The sequence below is a fragment of the Rhinopithecus roxellana genome, chromosome 9 (genome assembly GCF_007565055.1).
Source record: "Rhinopithecus roxellana isolate Shanxi Qingling chromosome 9, ASM756505v1, whole genome shotgun sequence".
Lineage (NCBI taxonomy): Eukaryota > Metazoa > Chordata > Mammalia > Primates > Cercopithecidae > Rhinopithecus > Rhinopithecus roxellana.
Window position 1 is genome coordinate 19,262,929 of NC_044557.1, and position 22,187 is coordinate 19,285,115.

General features: G+C 37.6%; 1 protein-coding gene across 3 annotated transcripts in view; it reads right to left on the reverse strand.

The window, feature by feature from the left end:
* The window catches only part of LOC104676327 (disintegrin and metalloproteinase domain-containing protein 18), a 163,245-nt gene that overhangs the window by 38,005 nt on the left and 103,053 nt on the right, over positions 1-22,187 (reverse strand). For all 3 annotated transcript variants that reach the window (XM_030937875.1, XM_030937874.1, XM_030937873.1), the window contains one exon: positions 563-643. In XM_030937875.1, coding sequence (XP_030793735.1) covers positions 563-643 — 81 coding nt within the window. The remainder of the gene's footprint in view (positions 1-562; positions 644-22,187) is intronic.

Consider the following 22,187-nt stretch of genomic DNA (forward strand, 5'->3'; position numbering starts at 1 on the left):
TTTAGGAAAATAATTTTTTAAAACCCTCAACTTGTAAATTTTAATAAATGGAAATGCAATATAAAATTAACAAATTTAAATTACCAGATTAAAACAGACAAAACAACTCAGAAGAAATAAAGAAAGCTTTTTGCGTCAAGTTGCATTTGCTATTGGAAATCTCTCCATGAGAAAAAAATATTCCCCGATATGTCAATGTGTTTTTAAGTATACTCTGTAAAATATTGTATACTCATATGCCTTAATTATTAAATGTATGTGGAAGAAAAAGTATATTCACAATATAAGTAAAAACACATTTATTTGTGTTGAAGAAGAGTAAATGTTTTTATTTAAACATATTACTAATCATTAAGTTGTGACTGCTTACAGTTCAATACGTATCTTGCACAATTCACTTAATGTGTTATATAGTGTTAAAACTAGGTCAAGTAATTTTCTTTATATTAGTCTACTAGACCTGGGCAAGTTTAAATAGCTTAGACTCTCAATCCTCATAAACAGATGTCTATTTGAATTATCCACAACAATAACATGCAATTTAGATACAAAAGTGACTTACCCCTTTCCCGTTGCATTTTATGGTGGTATTACAGTTATATCCCATTAAATGAACTTTTCTGCAGGTTTTATTTACACAGTACTAAAAGGAAACAAAATTTTTACAATTCACAAATGTCATCTAAAACAAGAAAAAACATAAATGGTTTCATATATATGCATAAGAGATGGTTAAGTTGAAAGACTTTTATTAATATCAATATGACTAATATTAATAAATTATTAAGGTAATATTAATCATATTAATATTAGTCATTAATACAAAAATCTAAACAACAAAGTAATTGCAAGCAAAAAAACTGAGGGTGCTTACCTTGACGTGGTTTATGTAAAGGTTACATATAGTTTTGGTTTTTGATACTTACAGCTGGGATTGGATTGAGACACTCACCATATGAGTTTTCTAAATTATGTTAATGTTTTGTTATGAATAATTGATTAGATGTTAATGACTTATCTTCTCAAAAAATGGAGCAGAAAATCATTTTGTTTAGGTTTTAAGTATAATTCATGTTATGAATCTTTGTTATAATATTCCTCAAAATAATATGGCAAGAAAAATATATATTTTTTATAAAACTTTTTTATTGCAAAATGGGTAATACAGTGGTGAATAATCATCTAGATATGTGGTGTTTTGCCTCATTTATGTTTTTCTATTTTTTTTCTGACTTTGTAAGCTTCTTTTTTATTTCAAAATGTCACCACAAAATCTGTTTAAGTCATTCACAATATAACAATACCAAACATGAATAAAAATTAGCTTTTTAATTATTTCCTCAAATCTGCATGAAACCAATTTATAGATTATAAGTTGCATATGTCAACCCGGTTTTGTCCCTCATATTCAGCAAATATCAGATGTTCTGGCCAGAGCAATTCAGCAAAAAAAAAAACAATATCCAAGACTGTTTTTAGCTTCCATGTATGAGTAAGAATATATGATATTTATTTCTCTGTGCTTGGCTTAATTCAGTTAATACAATGATCCCTAGGTTCATCCATGTTCTGCAAATAACATGAATTTATTTGTTTATCACTAAATAATGATTCTGTTGTGTGTATGTGCCACATTTGCTTTATCCATTCATCCATTAATGAGCAATTAGTTTGATTCCATAATTTGGTTATTGTGAATAGCGTGGCAATAAACATGGGAGTGTGACTATCTCTTCAACATACTTATTTTCTTTTCTTTGAATAAACACCCAGTAGTAGGATTACTGGATCACATGGTAGCTCTATTTTTAGTTTTGGAAGAAACACCATATTGTTTTCCATAGTAGCTGTACTAATTTGCATTCTCACAAACAATGTATAAGAGTTACCCTTTCTCTGCATTCTCTGCATTTTTGTATTTTAAAAGTTTCAGGTGATGAGCTTCCTAGTTAGCCAGATATGATCATTATACATTGTATACATACAGTGAATGACATTAATTGATATACACAAATGGTACATATTTATAAGGTACATTGTACCTTGTAAACTTTTCTTGTTTCATATAAAACAAGAAAAAGCATTCAACAATGATTTAATATATATACATAAGAGATGCATATACATCATCTGGTTCTTGCATTATTTCCTTAGGGTAATAACCTTCAGCTTCATTCATGTTTCTGCAAAGGGCATGACATGATTTCATTCTTTTTTAGGGCTGCACAGTATTCCATGGTGTGCATTTTTAAAAATCCAATCTACTATTGATGGGCTTCAAGGTTGATTCCATCCATGTCTTTGCTATTGTGAATAGTCTTGCAATGAACATACAAATGCTTGTGTCTTTTTGATAGAGTGAGCAATTTTCCTTTGAGTATATACCCAGAAGTGGGATGGTTGGGTCAAATGGCAATTGTTTTAAGTTCTTTGAGAAATCTCCAAACTGCTTTTCACAGTGGCTGAACTAATTTACATCCCTACCAATCGTGTGTAAGTGTTCCCTTTTCTCTTCACCCTCACCAACATTTGTTTGTTGGGGAGAGAATAACAAGGATTTATTTTTTAATGGGTACAGAGTTTCAGTTTGGGATGACAAAAAAATGTTCTGGATGTGAATAGTAGTGACAGTTGCACAACAATACAAATGTAATTAATGAATTGTCCACTTGAAAATGGGTAGAATTGTAAATTTACATTATGTATATTTTATCACAGTAAAAAAAGAAAAAGTTTTATACGCCATACGAAGATTACAAAATTGTCCAAATTAGGCCTCCTACCTGCAGCACCACTCACTGTAGCACCTCCCACCTATGACATTCCCACTATACCTGCTGGAGTGACCCCTGCCCATGGGACCTCCAACAGAGCACCCCTACTGCCCATGGTGATCCCTACTGAAGTGCACACACCTTCCACTTGTCATGCTCCTGTAATCTCCTCCTAAGCACCCCTGCCCATGGTGCCACATGCTGGAGTGCCCCTGCCCTAGTGGCACACCTGCCACACCCACCAGCACACCTACACTCATGACTCTCCATCATCTCCTACAGAGTGGTATTGCCAGCAGTCTGAGAGCACTTTGGCAACTACTGGAGCTCAACTTCAAAGAACCATCCTCTCAGCCCAAAACCTTCTTAAGCTGATAAACAACTTCAGCAAAGTCTCGGAATGCAAAATCAATGTGCAAACATCACCAGCATTCTCATACACCAACAACAGACAAATGAGTCAACAGCCAACAGAGTCAAATCAGGAATGTACTCCCATTCACAATTGCCACACACACACACACACACACACACAAATACCTAGGAGTACAGCGAACTAGGGAGGTGAAAGAACTCTACAAGGAGAACTACAAAACACTGCTCAAAGAAATCACAGATGACAAACAATTGGAAACACATTCCATGCTCAAGGACAGGTAGAATCAATACAGCTGAAATGGTCATATTGCCCAGAGCAATTTATAGGTTCAATGTCACTCTCATTAAACCTCCACTGAAATTCTTCACAGAACTAGAAAAAACTATTATTTCAAAATTCACATAAACAAAAAATGAGTCTGAATAGCCAATGCAATCCTATGCAAAGAGAACAAAGCTGGAAGCATCATGCTGCCTGACTTCAAACTATCCTACAGGGCTACAGTAACCAAAACAGCATGGTACTGATCCAAAAACAGACACAGAGACCAAAGGAACAGAACAGAGAACCCAGAAACAAGACCACACATGTATAACAATCTAATCTTTGACAAACCTGACAAAAACAAGCAATGGGGAAAGGATATTCTATTCAATAAATGATGCTGGGATAAATGGCTAGCCATATACAGAATATTGAAACTGGACCGCTTCCTTACACCACACACAGAAATTAACTTAAGATGGATTAAAGACCCAAATATAAAACCCAAAACCATAAAACCCTGGCAATATCATTTAGGACATATGCACAGGCAACAATTTCATGATGCAGATGCCAAAAGCAATTGCAACAAAAGCAAAAATTGACAAATGGGATCTAATTTAACTAAAGAACTTCTGCACAGCAAAAGAAAACAGAGTTAAACAGACCAACCTATAGAATGGCATAAAATATCTGCAAACTATGTATCTGACAAAAGTCTACTACCCAGCATCTGTAAGGAACTTAAAGTTACAAGAAAAAAAAATCCATTAAAAAGTGGGCAAAGAATATGAACAGACACCTTTCAAAAGAAAACATGCATGCAGCCAAGAAACATGGAAAAAAAGCTCAACATCATCGATCATTAAGAAAATGCAAATCAAAACCAAAGTGAGATACCGTCTCATACCAGTCAGAAGGGCTATTATGAAAAAGTGAAAAAAATAACAGATGCTGTCAAGGTTGTGGAGAAAAAGGTATGCTTACACACTATTAGTGGGAGTGTAAATTAGTTCAATCATTGTGGAAGACAGTGTGGTGCTTCCCAGAGCAATTCCATTACTGGGTATATACCTGAAGGAATATACATCAATCTAGTATAAAGGCACATGTCTGTTCATTGCAGCACTCTTCACAATAACAAAGACATGGCATCAACTTAAATGCCCATCAAATAGATTGGATAAAGAAAATGTGCTACATATACACTATGGAATACTACGCAAGCATAAAAATAAAAAATAAAATAAAATAAAATACAAACAAAAAAAAACCGAGGTCATGTCTTCTGCAGGGACATGGATGGAGCTGGAGGTCATTCTCCTTAGCAAACTAATGCAGGAATAGAAAACCAAATACTGCATGTTCTCACTCACAAGTGGGAACTGAATAATGAGAACACATGGACACAGAGGGGAACAACACACAGTGGGGCCTTTGGTAGGGTGGAGGTTGGGAGGAGGGAGAAGTTCAGAAAAAAGAACTAAAGGATACTAGGCTTAATACCTGGGTGATGGAATAATCTCTACAACAACCCTCATGATACAAGTTTAGCTATGTAACAAACCTTCACGTGCACCCCTGTACTTAAAATTAAAAGTTAAAAAAAAAGAAATAGGGGGGCGGAGCAAGATGGCCGAATAGGAACAGCTCCAGTCTCCAACTCCCAGCACGAGCGACACAGAAGACCGGTGATTTCTGCATTTTCAACTGAGGTACTGGGGTCATCTCACTAGGGAGTGCCGGACAATCGGTGCTGGTCAGCTGCTGCAGCCTGACCAGCGAGAGCTGAAGCAGGGCGAGGCATCGCCTCACCTGGAAGCGCAAGGGGGAAGGGGATCCGTTTTCCTAGCCAGGGGAACTGAGACACACAACACCTGGAAAATCGGGTAACTCCCACCCCAATACTGCGCTGTAAGCATACAGGCACACCAGGAGAATATATCCCAATCCTGGCCGGGAGGGTCCCACGCCCACGAAGCCTCCCTCACTGCTAACACAGCAGTCTGCCGCGATCTATCCGCAAGGCAGCAGCAAGGCTGGGGGAGGGGCGCCCGCCATTGCTGAGGCTTAAGTAGGTAAACAAAGCCGCTGGGAAGCTCGAACTGGGTGGAGCTCACAGCAGCTCAAGGAAGCCTGCCTGTCTCTGTAGTCTCCACCTCTGGGGACAGCGCACAGCTGAAGACCAACAGGGGAAGTAGCGGGAGCCGGTGCAGACGCGAACGACTCTGTCTGACAGCTTTGGGGAGAGCCGTGGATCTCCCAACGCGGAGGTTGAGATCTGAGAACGGACAGACTGCCTGCTCAGGTGTGTCTCTGACCCCTGAGTAGCCTAGCTGGGAGAAATCCCCCACTAGGGGCAGTCTGACACCCCACACCTCACAGGGTGGAGTACACCCCTGAGAGGAAACTTCCAAAGGAAGAATCAGACAGGTACACTCGCTGTTCAGCAATATTCTATCTTCGGCAACCTCTGCTGCTGATACCCAGGCAAACAGGGTCTGAAGTGGACCTCAAGCAATCTCCAACAGACCAACAGACAGTCCTTCTGACTGTCAGAAGGAAAACTATCAAACAGGAAGGACACCTATACCAAAACCCCATCAGTACGTCACCACCATCAAAGACCAGAGACAGATAAAACCACAAAGATGGGGAAGAAGCAGGGCAGAAAAGCTGGAAATTCAAAAAATAAGAGCGCATCTCCCCCTGCGAAGGAGCGCAGCCCATCGCCAGCAACGGATCAAAGCTGGTCAGAGAATGACTTGGACGAGAGGAGAGAAGAAGGCTTCAGTCCATCAAACTTATCAGAGCTAAAGGAGGAATTACGTACCCAGCGCAAAGAAACTAAAAATCTTGAAAAAAGAGTGGAAGAATTGACAGCTAGACTAATTAATGCAGAGAAGATCATAAACGAAATGACAGAGATGAAAACCATGACACGAGAAATACGTGACAAATGCACAAGCTTCAGTAACCGACTCGATCAACTGGAAGAAAGAGTATCAGCGATTGAAGATCAAATGAATGAAATGAAGCGAGAAGAGAAACCAAAAGAAAAAAGAAGAAAAAGAAATGAGCAAAGCCTGCAAGAAGTATGGGATTACGTAAAAAGACCAAATCTACGCCTGATTGGGGTGCCTGAAAGTGAGGGGGAAAATGGAACCAAGTTGGAAAACACTCTTCAGGATATCATCCAGGAGAACTTCCCCAACCTAGTAGGGCAGGACAACATTCAAATTCAGGAAATACAGAGAACGCCACAAAGATACTCCTCCAGAAGAGCAACTCCAAGACACATAATTGCCAGATTCACCAAAGTTGAAATGAAGGAAAAAATCTTAAGGGCAGCCAGAGAGAAAGGTCGGGTTACCCACAAAGGGAAGCCCATCAGACTAACAGCAGATCTCTCGGCAGAAACTCTACAAGCCAGAAGAGAGTGGGGGCCAATATTCAACGTTCTTAAAGAAAAGAATTTTCAACCCAGAATTTCATATCCAGCCAAACTAAGTTTCATAAGTGAAGGAGAAATAAAATCCTTTACAGATAAGCAAATGCTTAGAGATTTTGTCACCACCAGGCCTGCCTTACAAGAGACCCTGAAGGAAGCCCTAAACATGGAAAGGAACAACCGGTACCAGCCATCACAAAAACATGCCAAAATGTAAAGACCATCGAGGCTAGGAAAAAACTGCATCGACTAACGAGCAAAATAACCAGTTAATATCAAAATGGCAGGATCAAGTTCACACATAACAATATTAACCTTAAATGTTAATGGACTAAATGCTCCAATTAAAAGACACAGACTGGCAAACTGGATAAAGAGTCAAGACCCATCAGTCTGCTGTATTCAGGAGACCCATCTCACATGCAGAGACATACATAGGCTCAAAATAAAGGGATGGAGGAAGATCTACCAAGCAAATGGAGAACAAAAAAAAGCAGGGGTTGCAATCCTTGTCTCTGATAAAACAGACTTTAAACCATCAAAGATCAAAAGAGACAAAGAAGGCCATTACATAATGGTAAAGGGATCAATTCAACAGGAAGAGCTAACTCTCCTAAATATATATGCACCCAATACAGGAGCACCCAGATTCATAAAGCAAGTCCTTAGAGACTTACAAAGAGACTTAGACTCCCATACAATAATAATGGGAGACTTCAACACTCCGCTGTCAACATTAGACAGATCAACGAGACAGAAAGTTCACAAGGATATCCAGGAATTGAACTCATCTCTGCACCAAGCGGACCTAATAGACATCTATAGAACTCTCCACCCCAAATCAACAGAATATACATTCTTCTCAGCACCACATCGCACTTATTCCAAAATTGACCACATAATTGGAAGTAAAGCACTCCTCAGCAAATGTACAAGAACAGAAATTATAACAAACTGTCTCTCAGACCACAGTGCAATCAAACTAGAACTCAGGACTAAGAAACTCAATCAAAACCGCTCAACTACATGGAAACTGAACAACCTGCTCCTGACTGACTACTGGGTACATAACGAAATGAAAGCGGAAATAAAGATGTTCTTTGAAACCAATGAGAACAAAGATACAACATACCAGAATCTCTGGGACACATTTAAAGCAGTGTGTAGAGGGAAATTTATAGCATTAAATGCCCACAAGAGAAAGCAGGAAAGATCTAAAATTGACACTCTAACATCACAATTAAAAGAACTAGAGAGGCAAGAGCAAACACATTCAAAAGCTAGCAGAAGGCAAGAAATAACTAAGATCAGAGCCGAACTGAAGGAGATAGAGACACAAAAAACCCTCCAAAAAATCAATGAATCCAGGAGTTGGTTTTTTGAAAAGATCAACAAAATTGACAGACCACTAGCAAGGCTAATAAAGAAGAAAAGAGAGAGGAATCAAATAGATGCAATAAAAAATGATAAAGGGGATATCACCACTGACCCCACAGAAATACAAACTACCATCAGAGAATACTATAAACGCCTCTACGCAAATCAACTAGAAAATCTAGAAGAAATGGATAAATTCCTGGACACTTACACTCTCCCAAGGCTAAACCAGGAAGAAGTTGAATCCCTGAATAGACCAATAGCAGGCTCTGAAATTGAGGCAACAATTAATAGCCTACCCACCAAAAAAAGTCCAGGACCAGATGGATTCACAGCTGAATTCTACCAGAGGTACAAGGAGGAGCTGGTACCATTCCTTCTGAAACTATTCCAATCAATAGGAAAAGAGGGAATCCTCCCTAACTCATTTTATGAGGCCAACATCATCCTGATACCAAAGCCTGGCAGAGACACATCAAAAAAAGAGAATTTTAGACCAATATCCCTGATGAACATTGATGCAAAAATTCTCAATAAAATACTGGCAAACCGGATTCAGCAGCACATCAAAAAGCTTATCCACCATGATCAAGTGGGCTTCATCCCTGGGATGCAAGACTGGTTCAACATTCGCAAATCAATAAACGTAATCCAGCATATAAACAGAACCAAAGACAAGAACCACATGATTGTCTCAATAGATGCAGAAAAGGCTTTTGACAAAATTCAACAGCCCTTCATGCTAAAAACGCTCAAGAAATTCGGTATTGATGGAACATACCTCAAAATAATAAGAGCTATTTATGACAAACCCACAGCTAATATCATACTGAATGGGCAAAAACTGGAAAAATTCCCTTTGAAAACTGGCACAAGACAGGGATGCCCTCTCTCACCACTCCTATTCAACATAGTGTTGGAAGTTCTGGCTAGGGCAATCAGGCAAGAGAAAGAAATCAAGGGTATCCAGTTAGGAAAAGAAGAAGTCAAATTGTCCCTGTTTGCAGATGACATGATTGTATATTTAGAAAACCCCATCGTCTCAGCCCAAAATCTCCTTAAGCTGATAAGCAACTTCAGCAAAGTCTCAGGATACAAAATTAATGTGCAAAAATCACAAGCATTCTTATACACCAGTAACAGACAAGCAGAGAGCCAAATCAGGAATGAACTTCCATTCACAATTGCTTCAAAGAGAATAAAATACCTAGGAATCCAGCTTACAAGGGATGTAAAGGACCTCTTCAAGGAGAACTACAAACCACTGCTCAGTGAAATCAAAGAGGACACAAACAAATGGAAGAACATACCATGCTCATGGATAGGAAGAATCAATATCGTGAAAATGGCCATACTCCCCAAGGTTATTTATAGATTCAATGCCATCCCCATCAAGCTACCAATGAGTTTCTTCACAGAATTGGAAAAAACTGCTTTAAAGTTCATATGGAACCAAAAAAGGGCCCGCATTGCCAAGACAATCCTAAGTCAAAAGGACAAAGCTGGAGGCGTCACGCTACCTGACTTCAAACTATACTACAAGGCTACAGTAACCAAAACAGCATGGTACTGGTACCAAAACAGAGATATAGATCAATGGAACAGAACAGAGTCCTCAGAAATAATATCACACATCTACAGCCATCTGATCTTTGACAAACCTGAGAGAAACAAGAAATGGGGAAAGGATTCCCTATTTAATAAATGGTGCTGGGAAAATTGGCTAGCCATAAGTAGAAAGCTGAAACTGGATCCTTTCCTTACCCCTTATACGAAGATTAATTCAAGATGGATTAGAGACTTAAATGTTAGACCTAATACCATAAAAACCCTAGAAGAAAATCTAGGTAGTACCATTCAGGACATAGGCATGGGCAAGGACTTCATGTCTAAAACACCAAAAGCAACGGCAGCAAAAGCAAAAATTGACAAATGGGATCTCATTAAACTAAAGAGCTTTTGCACAGCAAAAGAAACTACCATCAGAGTGAACAGGCAACCTACAGAATGGGAGAAAATTTTTGCAACCTACTCATCTGACAAAGGGCTAATATCCAGAATCTACAAAGAACTCAAACAAATATACGAGAAAAAAACAAACAACCCCATCAAAAATTGGGGAAAGGATATGAACAGACATTTCTCAAAAGAAGATATTCATACAGCCAACAGACACATGAAAAAATGCTCATCATCACTGGCCATCAGAGAAATGCAAATCAAAACCACAATGAGATACCATCTCACACCAGTTAGAATGGCAATCATTAAGAAGTCAGGAAACAACAGGTGTTGGAGAGGATGTGGAGAAATAGGAACACTTTTACACTGTTGGTGGGATTGTAAACTAGTTCAACCATTATGGAAAACAGTATGGCAATTCCTCAAGGATCTAGAACTAGATGTACCATATGACCCAGCCATCCCACTACTGGGTATATACCCAAAGGATTATAAATTATTCTACTACAAAGACACATGTACACGTATGTTTATTGCGGCACTATTCACAATAGCAAAGACTTGGAATCAACCCAAATGTCCATCTGTGACAGACTGGATTAAGAAAATGTGGCACATATACACCATGGAATACTATGCAGCCATAAAAAAGGATGAGTTTGCGTCCTTTGTAGGGACATGGATGCAGCTGGAAACCATCATTCTTAGCAAACTATCACAAGAACAGAAAACCAAATACCGCATGTTCTCACTCATAGGTGGGAACTGAACAATGAGATCACTTGGACTCTGGAAGGGGAACATCACGCACTGGGTCCTATCATGGGGAGGGGGGAGGGGGGAGGAGGGAGGGCTTGCATTGGGGAGTTATACAAGATATAAATGATGAATTGATGGGTGCTGACGAGTTGATGGGTGCAGCACACCAACATGGCATAAGTATACATATGTAACAAACCTGCACGTTATGCACATGTACCCTAGAACTTAAAGTATAATAAAAAAAAAAAAAAAAAAAGAAATAGAAAAAAACACTCATCACTAATCTCAGAGACATGCAAATCAAAACCACAATGAGATACCATCTCACATCAGTTAAAGTCCAAAAATAGTCCAGTATGGTTGCAGAGAAAAGGCAACACTTATAAACTGCTGATGGAAATATGAATTAGTTCAACCATTGTGGAAAGCACTTTGGAGATTTCTCCCTGAACTTAAAGCAGAGCTACAATTTGACCCAGCAATACCACTATTGATATACATCCAAAGGAAAACAAGTCCTACCAAAAAGACGCATGCATTCATATGTTTATTACAGCACTATACACAATAGCGAAGACATGAATTGATGAAGATGCCCATTAATGGTGGGCTGGATAAAGAAAATAGGGTGCACACACACCATGGGATACTATGCAGCCACACAAAAAGAATGAAATAATGTCCTTTGCAGCAGCATGGATGCAACTGGACGATATCGTCCTAAGCAAACTAATGCAGGAACAGAAAACTAAATACTGCATGTTCTCACTTATGAGTGGGAGCTAAACATTAAATACACATAGCAGAAAAAAAGTGGAATAATAGATACTGGGACGCTTGAAAGGGGAGGATAGGGAAAGGGACTTGGTTTGGGAGGCTACTTATTGGGTACTATGCTCACTACCTTGGTGATGGAATCATTTGTACACCAAGCCTCAGTGACATGTAATTTACCCATGTAACAAACCTGCACATATACTTCCTGAATTTAAAATATGGTACAATAGAATAAAATTGTCTAATTTAGACCAGTGTATGTATAAGGAAGGGAGATTATAAGAAATTAATAATCAAGCGATGAACTCTTAAGTTAAGTACCATTTCTCACTGGATTATAAGTTTGATTTAAAGTTATACATTGCTGATCAGAATAAGAAGACAACAAATAATGCATTGTAAATAATTTTAGGAAACAGAATAAAGTACCATTCATGGCCATTTAAGTATGCATCTAAATTTATGTGAATATTGCATAGACATATTTTGAATGCTTTTGAGATTATTTTTTGTCGTATTCTAAGTAGCACAAGAACTTTCTATATATAGGTGCAAAAGGCCACATGGGAATGTGAAAAATAGCTTTATATTAAAATGTATACTAATATTATAACTGAACATGTTTCACTTAATATCTGTATTTCTGCAATCCATTCTGGAAGTCTAGTTGGACAAAAGACACTTCAAGTAAAAAAAAATAGGAATCTATTTTTAAAAATCAATGTGGTCAACATCCTGTGATGAAGGCACTCTTAGTTAACTTTCAATAAATTCCCCTTAGATCTGTTGGCTCAATATGAATATGCACCAAACAATGTAATGGAAACACACTTTTAATCACATAAAACACTGCAAGTGATGTGTGATAACTGATAGTTCAACAAAGAAATTTCCAATTACACAGAGTTCTGATTCCTATGCATTTCTTAAAAGCAATTAATAAATAAAAAATATCTAAGAGTCTGAAAATAATTTTTCTTAATTATTGTTGGTTTTTGTATGCCAAAAATTGTAATCATTTAAGAACAAAAGAGACAAACAAGTTATTGTCATTTTAGAAATGAAAAAGAAACACTTTAACCAAGATATTAACATGCTGTGGTTGGCATGTTTGTGTTCCCCAAAATTCACCTGTTGAAGCCTAATCTCCAGTGCAATCATATTGAAAGGTGGAGCCCTTAGAAGGCAATTAGACCATGAGGGTAGAATCCCCATGAATGGGATTAGTGCCTTAATAAAAGAGGTCCAGTGGAGCTTGTTCACCATTTCTGTCACGTGAGGACATGGCAAGGTACCAACTTTAAAGCAGAGAACTAACCAGGCACTAAATCTGCTAGCACTTTGATCTTGAACTTCCCAGCCTCAAAAACTATTAAGTAGTACATTCCTGTTGTTTGTAAATTACCCAGTCTCAGGTATTTCATTATAGCAGCATGAATGCACTAAGATAGAAATTGGTACTGAGAGGTGAAATGTTGCTATAACAAATACCTAAAGATGTGGAAGTTGCTTTGGAACTCACTAATGACTGGAGGTTGAAAAGGTTTGGAAGTGCATGCTAGAAAAAGCCTACGTTGCTGTAAGTGGAAAATTAAGGATGATTCTGGTGAGGGCTCAGAAGAGGATAGCTGTAGAGAGAGCCTCAGTCTCTTCACAGGTTACCTAACTGGTTCTGATCAGAGCATTGGTAGGAAAATGGATGGTGAAAGCCATTTTTATGAGGTCTCAATTGAAATGAGGACCAAGGTACTGTAAACTGAGGGAAAGATGATCTTTGTTATAAAGAGGCAAAGAACTTGGCTAAATTGTGTCCTAGAATGTGGAATGTGTCCTTTTAATTGTTTGTGTCCTTTTGTAGAATGTGGAATTTCTGAGCCATGAAATAGGATATTTCAGAGAAGAAGAAATATGTTAGCAGATGGTGGAGGGAGCAACATGCTTTTTTTATCGGTTTATAGTAAAGTGTGAGAAGAAATAAATATTAAACAAGGAATTTATAATGAAAAGGAAAGCAGAACTAAAAGATTTGGAAAATTCTTATCCCCACCATGTTGTAAAGAATGAAAAAGCACATTTTCAGGAGAAAACACCAAGGATATGACCAAGCCACCTTTCGAACAAGAGATTAAGAAGGTTTGGAAACTAGGTGATATTCCCCAAATCAATGGAAGAATGACCCTGAAGGCATTTCAGAGATTATCAGTGCTGCCACTCCCATTACAGAATCGGAGTTACAAGGCTTGAGGGACAGATCTTTGTCAAAAGAGGAGCTTCATGCACCCACAGGACTTTGGCACTTACTACTCGTGATGGCTTAAGTCTCTGTTCCCTGCATTCTAGCAAACTGTTTTGTCAAGCATACCAGGTGGGGCTCCCGTGGGCCCAGATGGGATGAGACCCAAGGGAATGTCCTTCTGGAGGGCACATTGTATCAACCTTGGGGGTGTCTCCTTGGTGCCATCTCTACGAGGGCTCAGAGTGAACAAGCTATGGAGGCATGGCTGCCTTCATCTGGACTTCAAAGGATGCCCCAGAGACCCTCAGAGCACAGGCAGAGAACTGTCCTACTAGGGCAATGCCCAGTGGAGCTGAGAGCAAGAGTGAGGCCAGCACAGATAGCCCCCACTAGGGTCACGATTACTCAAGCAATGAGTACAGAACTGCCCCCTTAACCTCAGGTTGGTTGAGTCCCTGGTGTGCAACTCTAGCCTAAGAGAGCCCCAGACATACAACTCCAACCTGTGAGAGGTGTGCATGGGCTGTAACCAGCACATCCATTGAGACTGGGCTACCTAGAGCCTTGGGGGCGCAGTTTGTGCCCCAGTGTGCCTGGAAGATATGTCAAAACATTGTTCTCCAGCTCTAATATTTAGTGTTTTTTGCCTCATTGGAGTTTGGACTTACTTGGAACCCTTTCTTACTTCCTATTTCTCCCTTTTGTAATGGGCATGTGTATCCTATGCCTGTTTACTATTGTATTTTGTCAGTAAATAAATTGATTTCACAAGTTCAAAGCTGGAAGGCAAAATGCCTTAGGATGAATCATATCTTGAATTGCACCCATATCTGAGTTAGATGATATTTAGATGAAAATCTGGACTTTAGACTTTTGAGTTGACATTAGAATGAGTTATGGATTTGGGGGCTCCTGGGACGGAATACATTTTACATATGAGAATAATATGAATTTAGGAAGTCAGGGGTGTAATGTTATGGTTTGAATGTTTGTGTTCCCCCAAATTCATATGTTCAAATCCATTACCCAATTCAGTACTATTGATAAGTGAGGCTTTTAGGGAGTGTGAGGGTCATTAGGTCATGAGAAAAGAACCTTCATAAATGGGATTGGTGCTCTTTTAGAAGAGCTCCAAGGGAGCTTATTCACTCTTTCTCCCATGTGAGGATGCAGCAAGAAGGTGCCATTTTTGAAGCAGATAGTGGACTCTCACCAGACACTGAATCTGTTGGTTCCTTGATCTTACATGCTTAGCACTGTTATGTCTCCTAAACAGCCATGATAAAAGTTTTTGCTAATTTCAAGCAATCTTCCAAAATTTACCATGTAAATTCAATGTCTTGTGCCATCTAATCTCTACAAAGCTACTTTAGTATACATAGAATAAGAGGACATTTATTATCTTTACAAACACATATTTTTCTTGAGGATCCAGAATATTGAAGTGTCCAAATACCATCAATGAACTTCCATATATTGTTTTTTAGACAACGTGACTCAACATAATTATAATTCCAAACAAGAAAACTCACATAATTACATCCATTAACACAGAAAAAGCATTTGACAAAATTCAGTATTCATTTATGATTTTAAGAAAAAAAAACCTCTAAGTAAACAAATAATAGGAACTCCCTCAATGACGAAGAAACAGTGAAGGAACATCTTCAAAAACCTATAGTTAACATCATACTTAATTAAGAAAAACTGAATGTTTTCCCAGAAGAGCAGGAAGAAGGCCAGGGTGTCCCCTCCTACCAGTATTTTTCAGCATAGTAGTTACATTTCTAGTTGGTGAAATAAGGCAAGAAGAGTAAATTTAAAAAAAAACAAACATTATGAAAGAAAACATTAAGCATTCCCATTTTTCATGTGATATAATTGTCCACATACCAAATATTAACAAACATATCCTTAAAAACTTTTAGAGCTAAGACTTGAGTTTACCAAGGTTTCAGGACACAAGTTCAATACATAAAAATCACATTTCTCTAACAATCGTATGTGTGAAAATTAAAACATAATACCATGTAAAATTGTTCCAGTGTAAGCAAAATACTTACATTTAAATGTAAAAAGTACATACAGGATCTATATCCTGGAAATTATAAACTACTGATAAAAGAAATCAAAGACTACCTATATAGTTGAAGACACTTACATTCATAGATTGAAAGACAATATAGTAAAGATGTCAATTCTCCCCAAATTCTTCTATAGTTTTTACACAATTTCTATCAAAATTCTCCAAATATTTTGTCTAACATAAGTTTATTCTAAAATTTATATGAAAAGTTACAAAACTTAGAATAGTCAAAACAATTTTGAAAAATAGTAATACAGTGAAGAGAATCACCCTGCCTAATACTAAGGTTTACTTCAGAATTAGGGAAATCAAGAGTATGCTAGTGACAGATGAATAGACATGTAGACCAATTTAACAGGGCAGAGAACTCCAAAATAGACCCACAAAACATACCTAATTAATTTTTGACAAAGGTACAAAAGTAATTCAATGGAGAAAGAAAAGCCTTTCAACAAATAGTTTTTAACTAAATGGCCATACATAGGCAAAAAACAAACAAGCAAACAAAAAATCTCTTAAACTTCACAAAAGCGTTAATTTAAAATTACACTTTAAGTTACACTTTAAGTCCACATTGGAATGTGGACTCCAATGTAAAATGGAATATACATTTTTGAAAAACGCAGGAGAACAGCTTCATGATCTAGCTCTAGGTGAAGAATTATTAGACTTGACACCAAAAGCATGATACATAAAAGGAAACATTGCTAAACTGGACCTTATGAAAATAAAAAGTTTTTGTTCTGAGAAAAGCTGTGGATGGGGAGAAAAAGCTACAGGAATGGCGTTAGCAAAATGGAGTAATAGGAGGTTCAAAGACTGATCTGACAGCTATTCATGCATGAAATAATCTTCATCAGAACTCTGAAATCTGAGAGAGGGAAGAAAGAACCAATGTGGAGCACAGAAATGAGGAAAGACAAATTGGAAAATGTAGGAAGAATGATTTTACTTTAACCATGTCAATTCTCGCCCAAGCCTAACACAGCAGATTGGAGAAAGATGCTCTCCACCTGGGAGCTCTCCCATTGGGGAGAAAGAGTGAAGTATGTGTCTGAATTTGCTGCAAATTCCAGCAACAGACTCACTCCAGGAGACCACATCACCAAGTCAGTCCCCATGAACCCAGGCTCCAGATCTCCCCCTGCAGACCCAAGCCCCAGTCCTGTGCCAGTTGATTCAGACACCAGCACACTGCTGCAGACTTAGGCTGCAGGATAGCCCCAGAGTCCAGTAAGCTCTTGCAGACACAGGAACCAGAACTGCCCCTGTGTACACAGGTTTCTATATGCTAATAACAAACATTCTGAAAAAGAAAATCAAAGAAGTTATCCTGTTTAGAATAGCTCCCAAAAATACTTATGAATAAATTTAATCAGGAGGACAAACACCTGAACATTGAAATATATAAAATCTTGATGAAAGAAATTGAATATGGTACAAACAAATGAAAACATATCTCATTTTCACAGATTGCAAATATATTTTTTGTCCATACTATCAAAAGCAACCTACAGGTTCAATGCAATCTGCATCAAAATGCAAATGACATTCTTCATAAAAATAGAAAAAAATTCAAAATTTTCATAAAGCAACAAAAGACCATTATTAAGCAAACATAACAAAGCTGTAGGTATCACAAAATCTGACTTAAAACTATACTACAAATCTATAGCCTGCAAAATGGCATGGTACTGGCATGAAAACAAATACATGGACAATGGGACAGAATAGAGAGCCCAGAAATAAATTCACAAATATACAGTCAATGGATTTTAGAAAAATATGCCAAGAATACACAACAGGGAAATGGAAATTCCCTTCAAAAACTGGTTAAGAAAACTGGATATTACAGTCAATATCCAGGGAAACTGGATATTATATGTAGAAACATGAAATTAGACCCTTATCTCACCTCATACAAAAATCAACTCAAAATGGATTTAAAAATCCATAAGACCTGAAATTATAAAATTAATAAAAGAAAACATAGCAGAAAATCTTCATGACATTGGTTTGGGCATAATTTTGGAGATACGAATTGTATATGCAACAAAAGCAAAAATAGACAAATTGGATTATATCAAACAAAATCTTCTGTGTAGTCAAGGACACAGTCAACAGAGAGAATAAACAGCCTATGAAATGATAGAAAACATCTGAAACCCATACATCTGATGAGGAGTTAATATCCAAAATATATGAGGAACTCTAACAAATGAATGGTAAGAAAACGATCTGATTAAAAACTGGGCAAAGTACATAAATAGAAATTTATTTTAAAAAGATACAAATCGCCAATAGATAGAAAAAATACTCAAAATCACTAATAAATCATTAGAAAAATGCACATTAAAACCACAATGAGACATCACCTCATACCTGTAAGCATAGCTATTATCAAAAAGACTAAAGATAGTAAGAGTTGGAGAAGATGTGGAGAAAAGGAAACGGATATGATTTGGCTCTATGTCCCCACCCAAATCTCATGTTGAATTGTAATCCCCAATGCTGGGGGAGGGATCTGTTAGGAGGTGACTGGATCACTGGGGCAGATTTCCCCCTTGCTGTTTTCGTGATAGTGAGTTCTCATGAGATCTGGTTATTTGAATGTGTGTAGCACTTCCCCCTTCTTTCTCCTCTCTCTTCTCTCTCTTTCTCTCTTGCCAGCCATGTGGATATGTGCTTATTTCCCCTTTGCCTTTCACTGTGATTGTAAGTTTCCTGAGGCTTCCCCAGCCAGGCCTCCTGTACAGCCTGTGGAACTGTGAGTCAATTAAATCTCTTTTCTTCATAAATTACCCAGTCTCAGGTAGTTCTTTATACTAGTATGACAACAGACTAATACAGAACATTGGTACCAGAGAAGTGGGGCATTGCTATAAAGATACCTGAAAATGGGGAAGCAACTTTGGAACTGGATAACAGGCAGAGGTTGGAAGGAAGCATTCAGCATGGAAGAAAGATGAAAGCCAGAAGACCCAGCAAGCCAGCTTATCCTACCTTCTTCCTTCTGCTTTTTTCTAGTCGGGCTGTAAACCACATTGAGGGTGGGTCTTCCTCTCCCAGTCCACTGACTCAAATGTTAATCTCCTCTGGTAACACTCAAAGACACACTTAGAAACAATACTTTACTAGCAATCTAGGCATTCTTCAATCCAATCAGGTTGACACCTAATATAAACCAACACAGGAACCCTTGTACACTGTTGGTGGGAATATAAATTCATATAGCCACTATGGGAATCAGTACATAAGCTTCTCAAAATCTGAAAATGGAAATATCGTATGATCCACCAATTACGCTACTGGATAAACATCCAAAGGAACAGGATTCTAAAGAGATGTCCACACTACCCTCTTCAATGTAGAATTTTTAACAATAACCAAAACATGGAAGAAATCTAATCTAAATGTCCATTAATAAATGAATGGATAAAGAAAACATGGTATATACATACAATGGAATATTATTTAACTATAAAAAAGGAATTCCTGCCATTTGCAACAACATGGATGAACCTGGAGGACAATAGGCTAAATGAAACAAGCCAAGCACAGAAAAACAAATGCTACATGATATTGCTTATATGACAAATCTTAAATAATAAAACTTAACAGAAGCAGAGAGTGTAATGGTGGTTACTAGGGACTGGGGGAAGGGAGAAATGGGGAGATATTAGTCAAAAGTTAAAACATTTTGGTTATCTGAGATAAGTAATTCCTAGAGATTGACTGAATGTCACAGTTTATATAGTTAACAATAATGTATTATGTACTTAAAAAATTCCTAGGGGGTAGATTATATGTTAAATGCTTCTATGAGAAAGGCAACAATAATAAATAAGTAAATAAATAAATAAAAGATTGGGAAAAAGTTTTGGAAGTTATAAGTAGCTTACAACATGGAAGGTAGTGATCATTTCACAGATGTATAATTATCTCTAAACTCATCAACTTATTGTTTATTTATTTATCTTCTATTTATTTATTTATTTGAGACAGGGTCTTGCTTTGTTAACCAGACTGGAGTGCAGTGGTATGAAAGCCTCAGTCTCCTGAGCTCAAGAGATCCTCTTGCTTCAGCCTCCCAAGTAGCTGAGACTACAGGTGTGTGCCACCTCACCTGGCTAATTTTTAAAAATATTGTTCCTTTTTTTAGAGACAAGGTCTTGCTATGTCTCCCAGGAAGGTCTGGAACTCCTGAGCTCAAGTGATCCTCCCATCTTGGTGTTTCAAAGTGGTTTTTGTATGTCAAATAAAACTATACAATTCAACCAAAAAAAGTAAGTAAAACAAACTACAGAGTAGAAGAAAATATTTGCCATCTTGCTTTTATGATATTTAAAGATAATTTAACTGAACTTTAAAAAAAGACAATCTGATTAAAATAGGCTAGACATGATCTAATGCTTTACTCAGGAGGATATACTGATGACATATAAGTTCATTGAAAAAATATTGAATATTATTAACTATTAAAGAATGCAAATATCACTATGCACATATAAAAATGAGAAAATAATAAGTAGTGCTAACACCAAACACCAGTGAGGACATGGAGAAACTTCTCACTCACACACTAATAGTGGAAATGAAAAATGGTAGAGCCACTCAATCAAAGATTATAGCAGCTTCTCATAGAACCAAAAACATACTTAGCTTGCAAATCAGAAATTACACCCTTAGAAGTTTGTCTTTGGACAAGGAAACAATACACGTATTGTCTCAGTTTCTGCAAGTAATAAAAGGAATGGCACAGCTTGGTCTTTTGCTTCAGATATTTGCATAGGCTGGTATTAAAATACCAGCCAATTTCATCTGAAGGTTTTACTAAAATGAATATGCTTCCAAATTTGTCACGTGGTTGTCAGAAGGCTGTTGTATTAACATGCTCATTTCCTCAAGGTCTTTTGGGTGGAGGCCATACTCAGTTTCCTCCCATGTATACCTCTTCAACATGGCAGCTTGTTTCATCCAAGTAAGCAATGAAGAAGGGGCAGGAGAACAAAATGAAAAATACTATCTGTTATAACCTAATATTGCAGGTTATAGTCCAACATTTTTTCCATACTCTATTTGCTAGAAGCAAGTCACTATATCCATCCCTCACATGGTTGGTAGGGAAAGTGTATTATAAAGGGAGTAAGCAGAAGATGATAAGATATTGGAGGGCATTTTAAAAGCTGAGCAGCACAGTTCAGCTTCTAATGTTGTGTATCTTTTAGACATAAAAACCACAAGAATTGTCAAGCTCTCCAGAATTCTCATTTCATTATAGCATCAGTTCAAAGCCTATTTCTTCATCTGAGTTAACTCCATCTGTGGATTAAGTTCGTGGGTATACTTCCTTGAGTATTGCTCCTCCATTTGTAGATCTTTGACACTAGAGAGTAATCTGTCCCCAACCCCAACAATATATAATGGTAATAAAGGCATAGAATAGCTTACAGATACTTTCATTCAAAGTGTGTGTGTTGGGGGGAGGATTAGAACTAAAAAGGAATTACTAGTCCATAGCAATTCTGAAATATCTAGAAGGGCTCATGTTGGGAGTTCCTTGATTGGCTTTCAAGGTTTCTGAATAATCTCTCTTGGCTCTCAGTTCTGCCTTCTCGGTTCTTATTTCACTAAGCATTCCTTCTTTTTTCAGGAAAGGTAGCACGTGTTTGCCTCTGAGCAATTGTCTCAGCCTGCCTCCTCTCAGTAGAATTTTGGGGGTCCAACAGCCTCTTTTCATTTTGTATTTTCTTTACTGGCAGTTTCTCAAAAACTGTGGGTCTCCTGTGAATCTCTTTGGGACTCTTTACATTAAACAAAAGCCATGCTCTCAAATATCTTTGAAATGAACCATTTTCTACCTTGGGCTTCTGCTGAGATGGCTGAAGGACAAAGCTCTGAAGTTTCTAGATGCTCTACTTTTTAAAATTAGAGCATTTGTGAGGCACAGTCTTTCTTTATTGAAAGGACTTTTGTATAACTGAATAACATTCTGAGCCTTTTATTGTAGAACATTAGTTAAGAGTTGATCTTGACTAATCTTTTGGAACTCTTAACTAGTGTTTTATAGCCTCACTCTTGACCATGGTTTCCTAATAGTTCTTGGAATCCATTTCTTT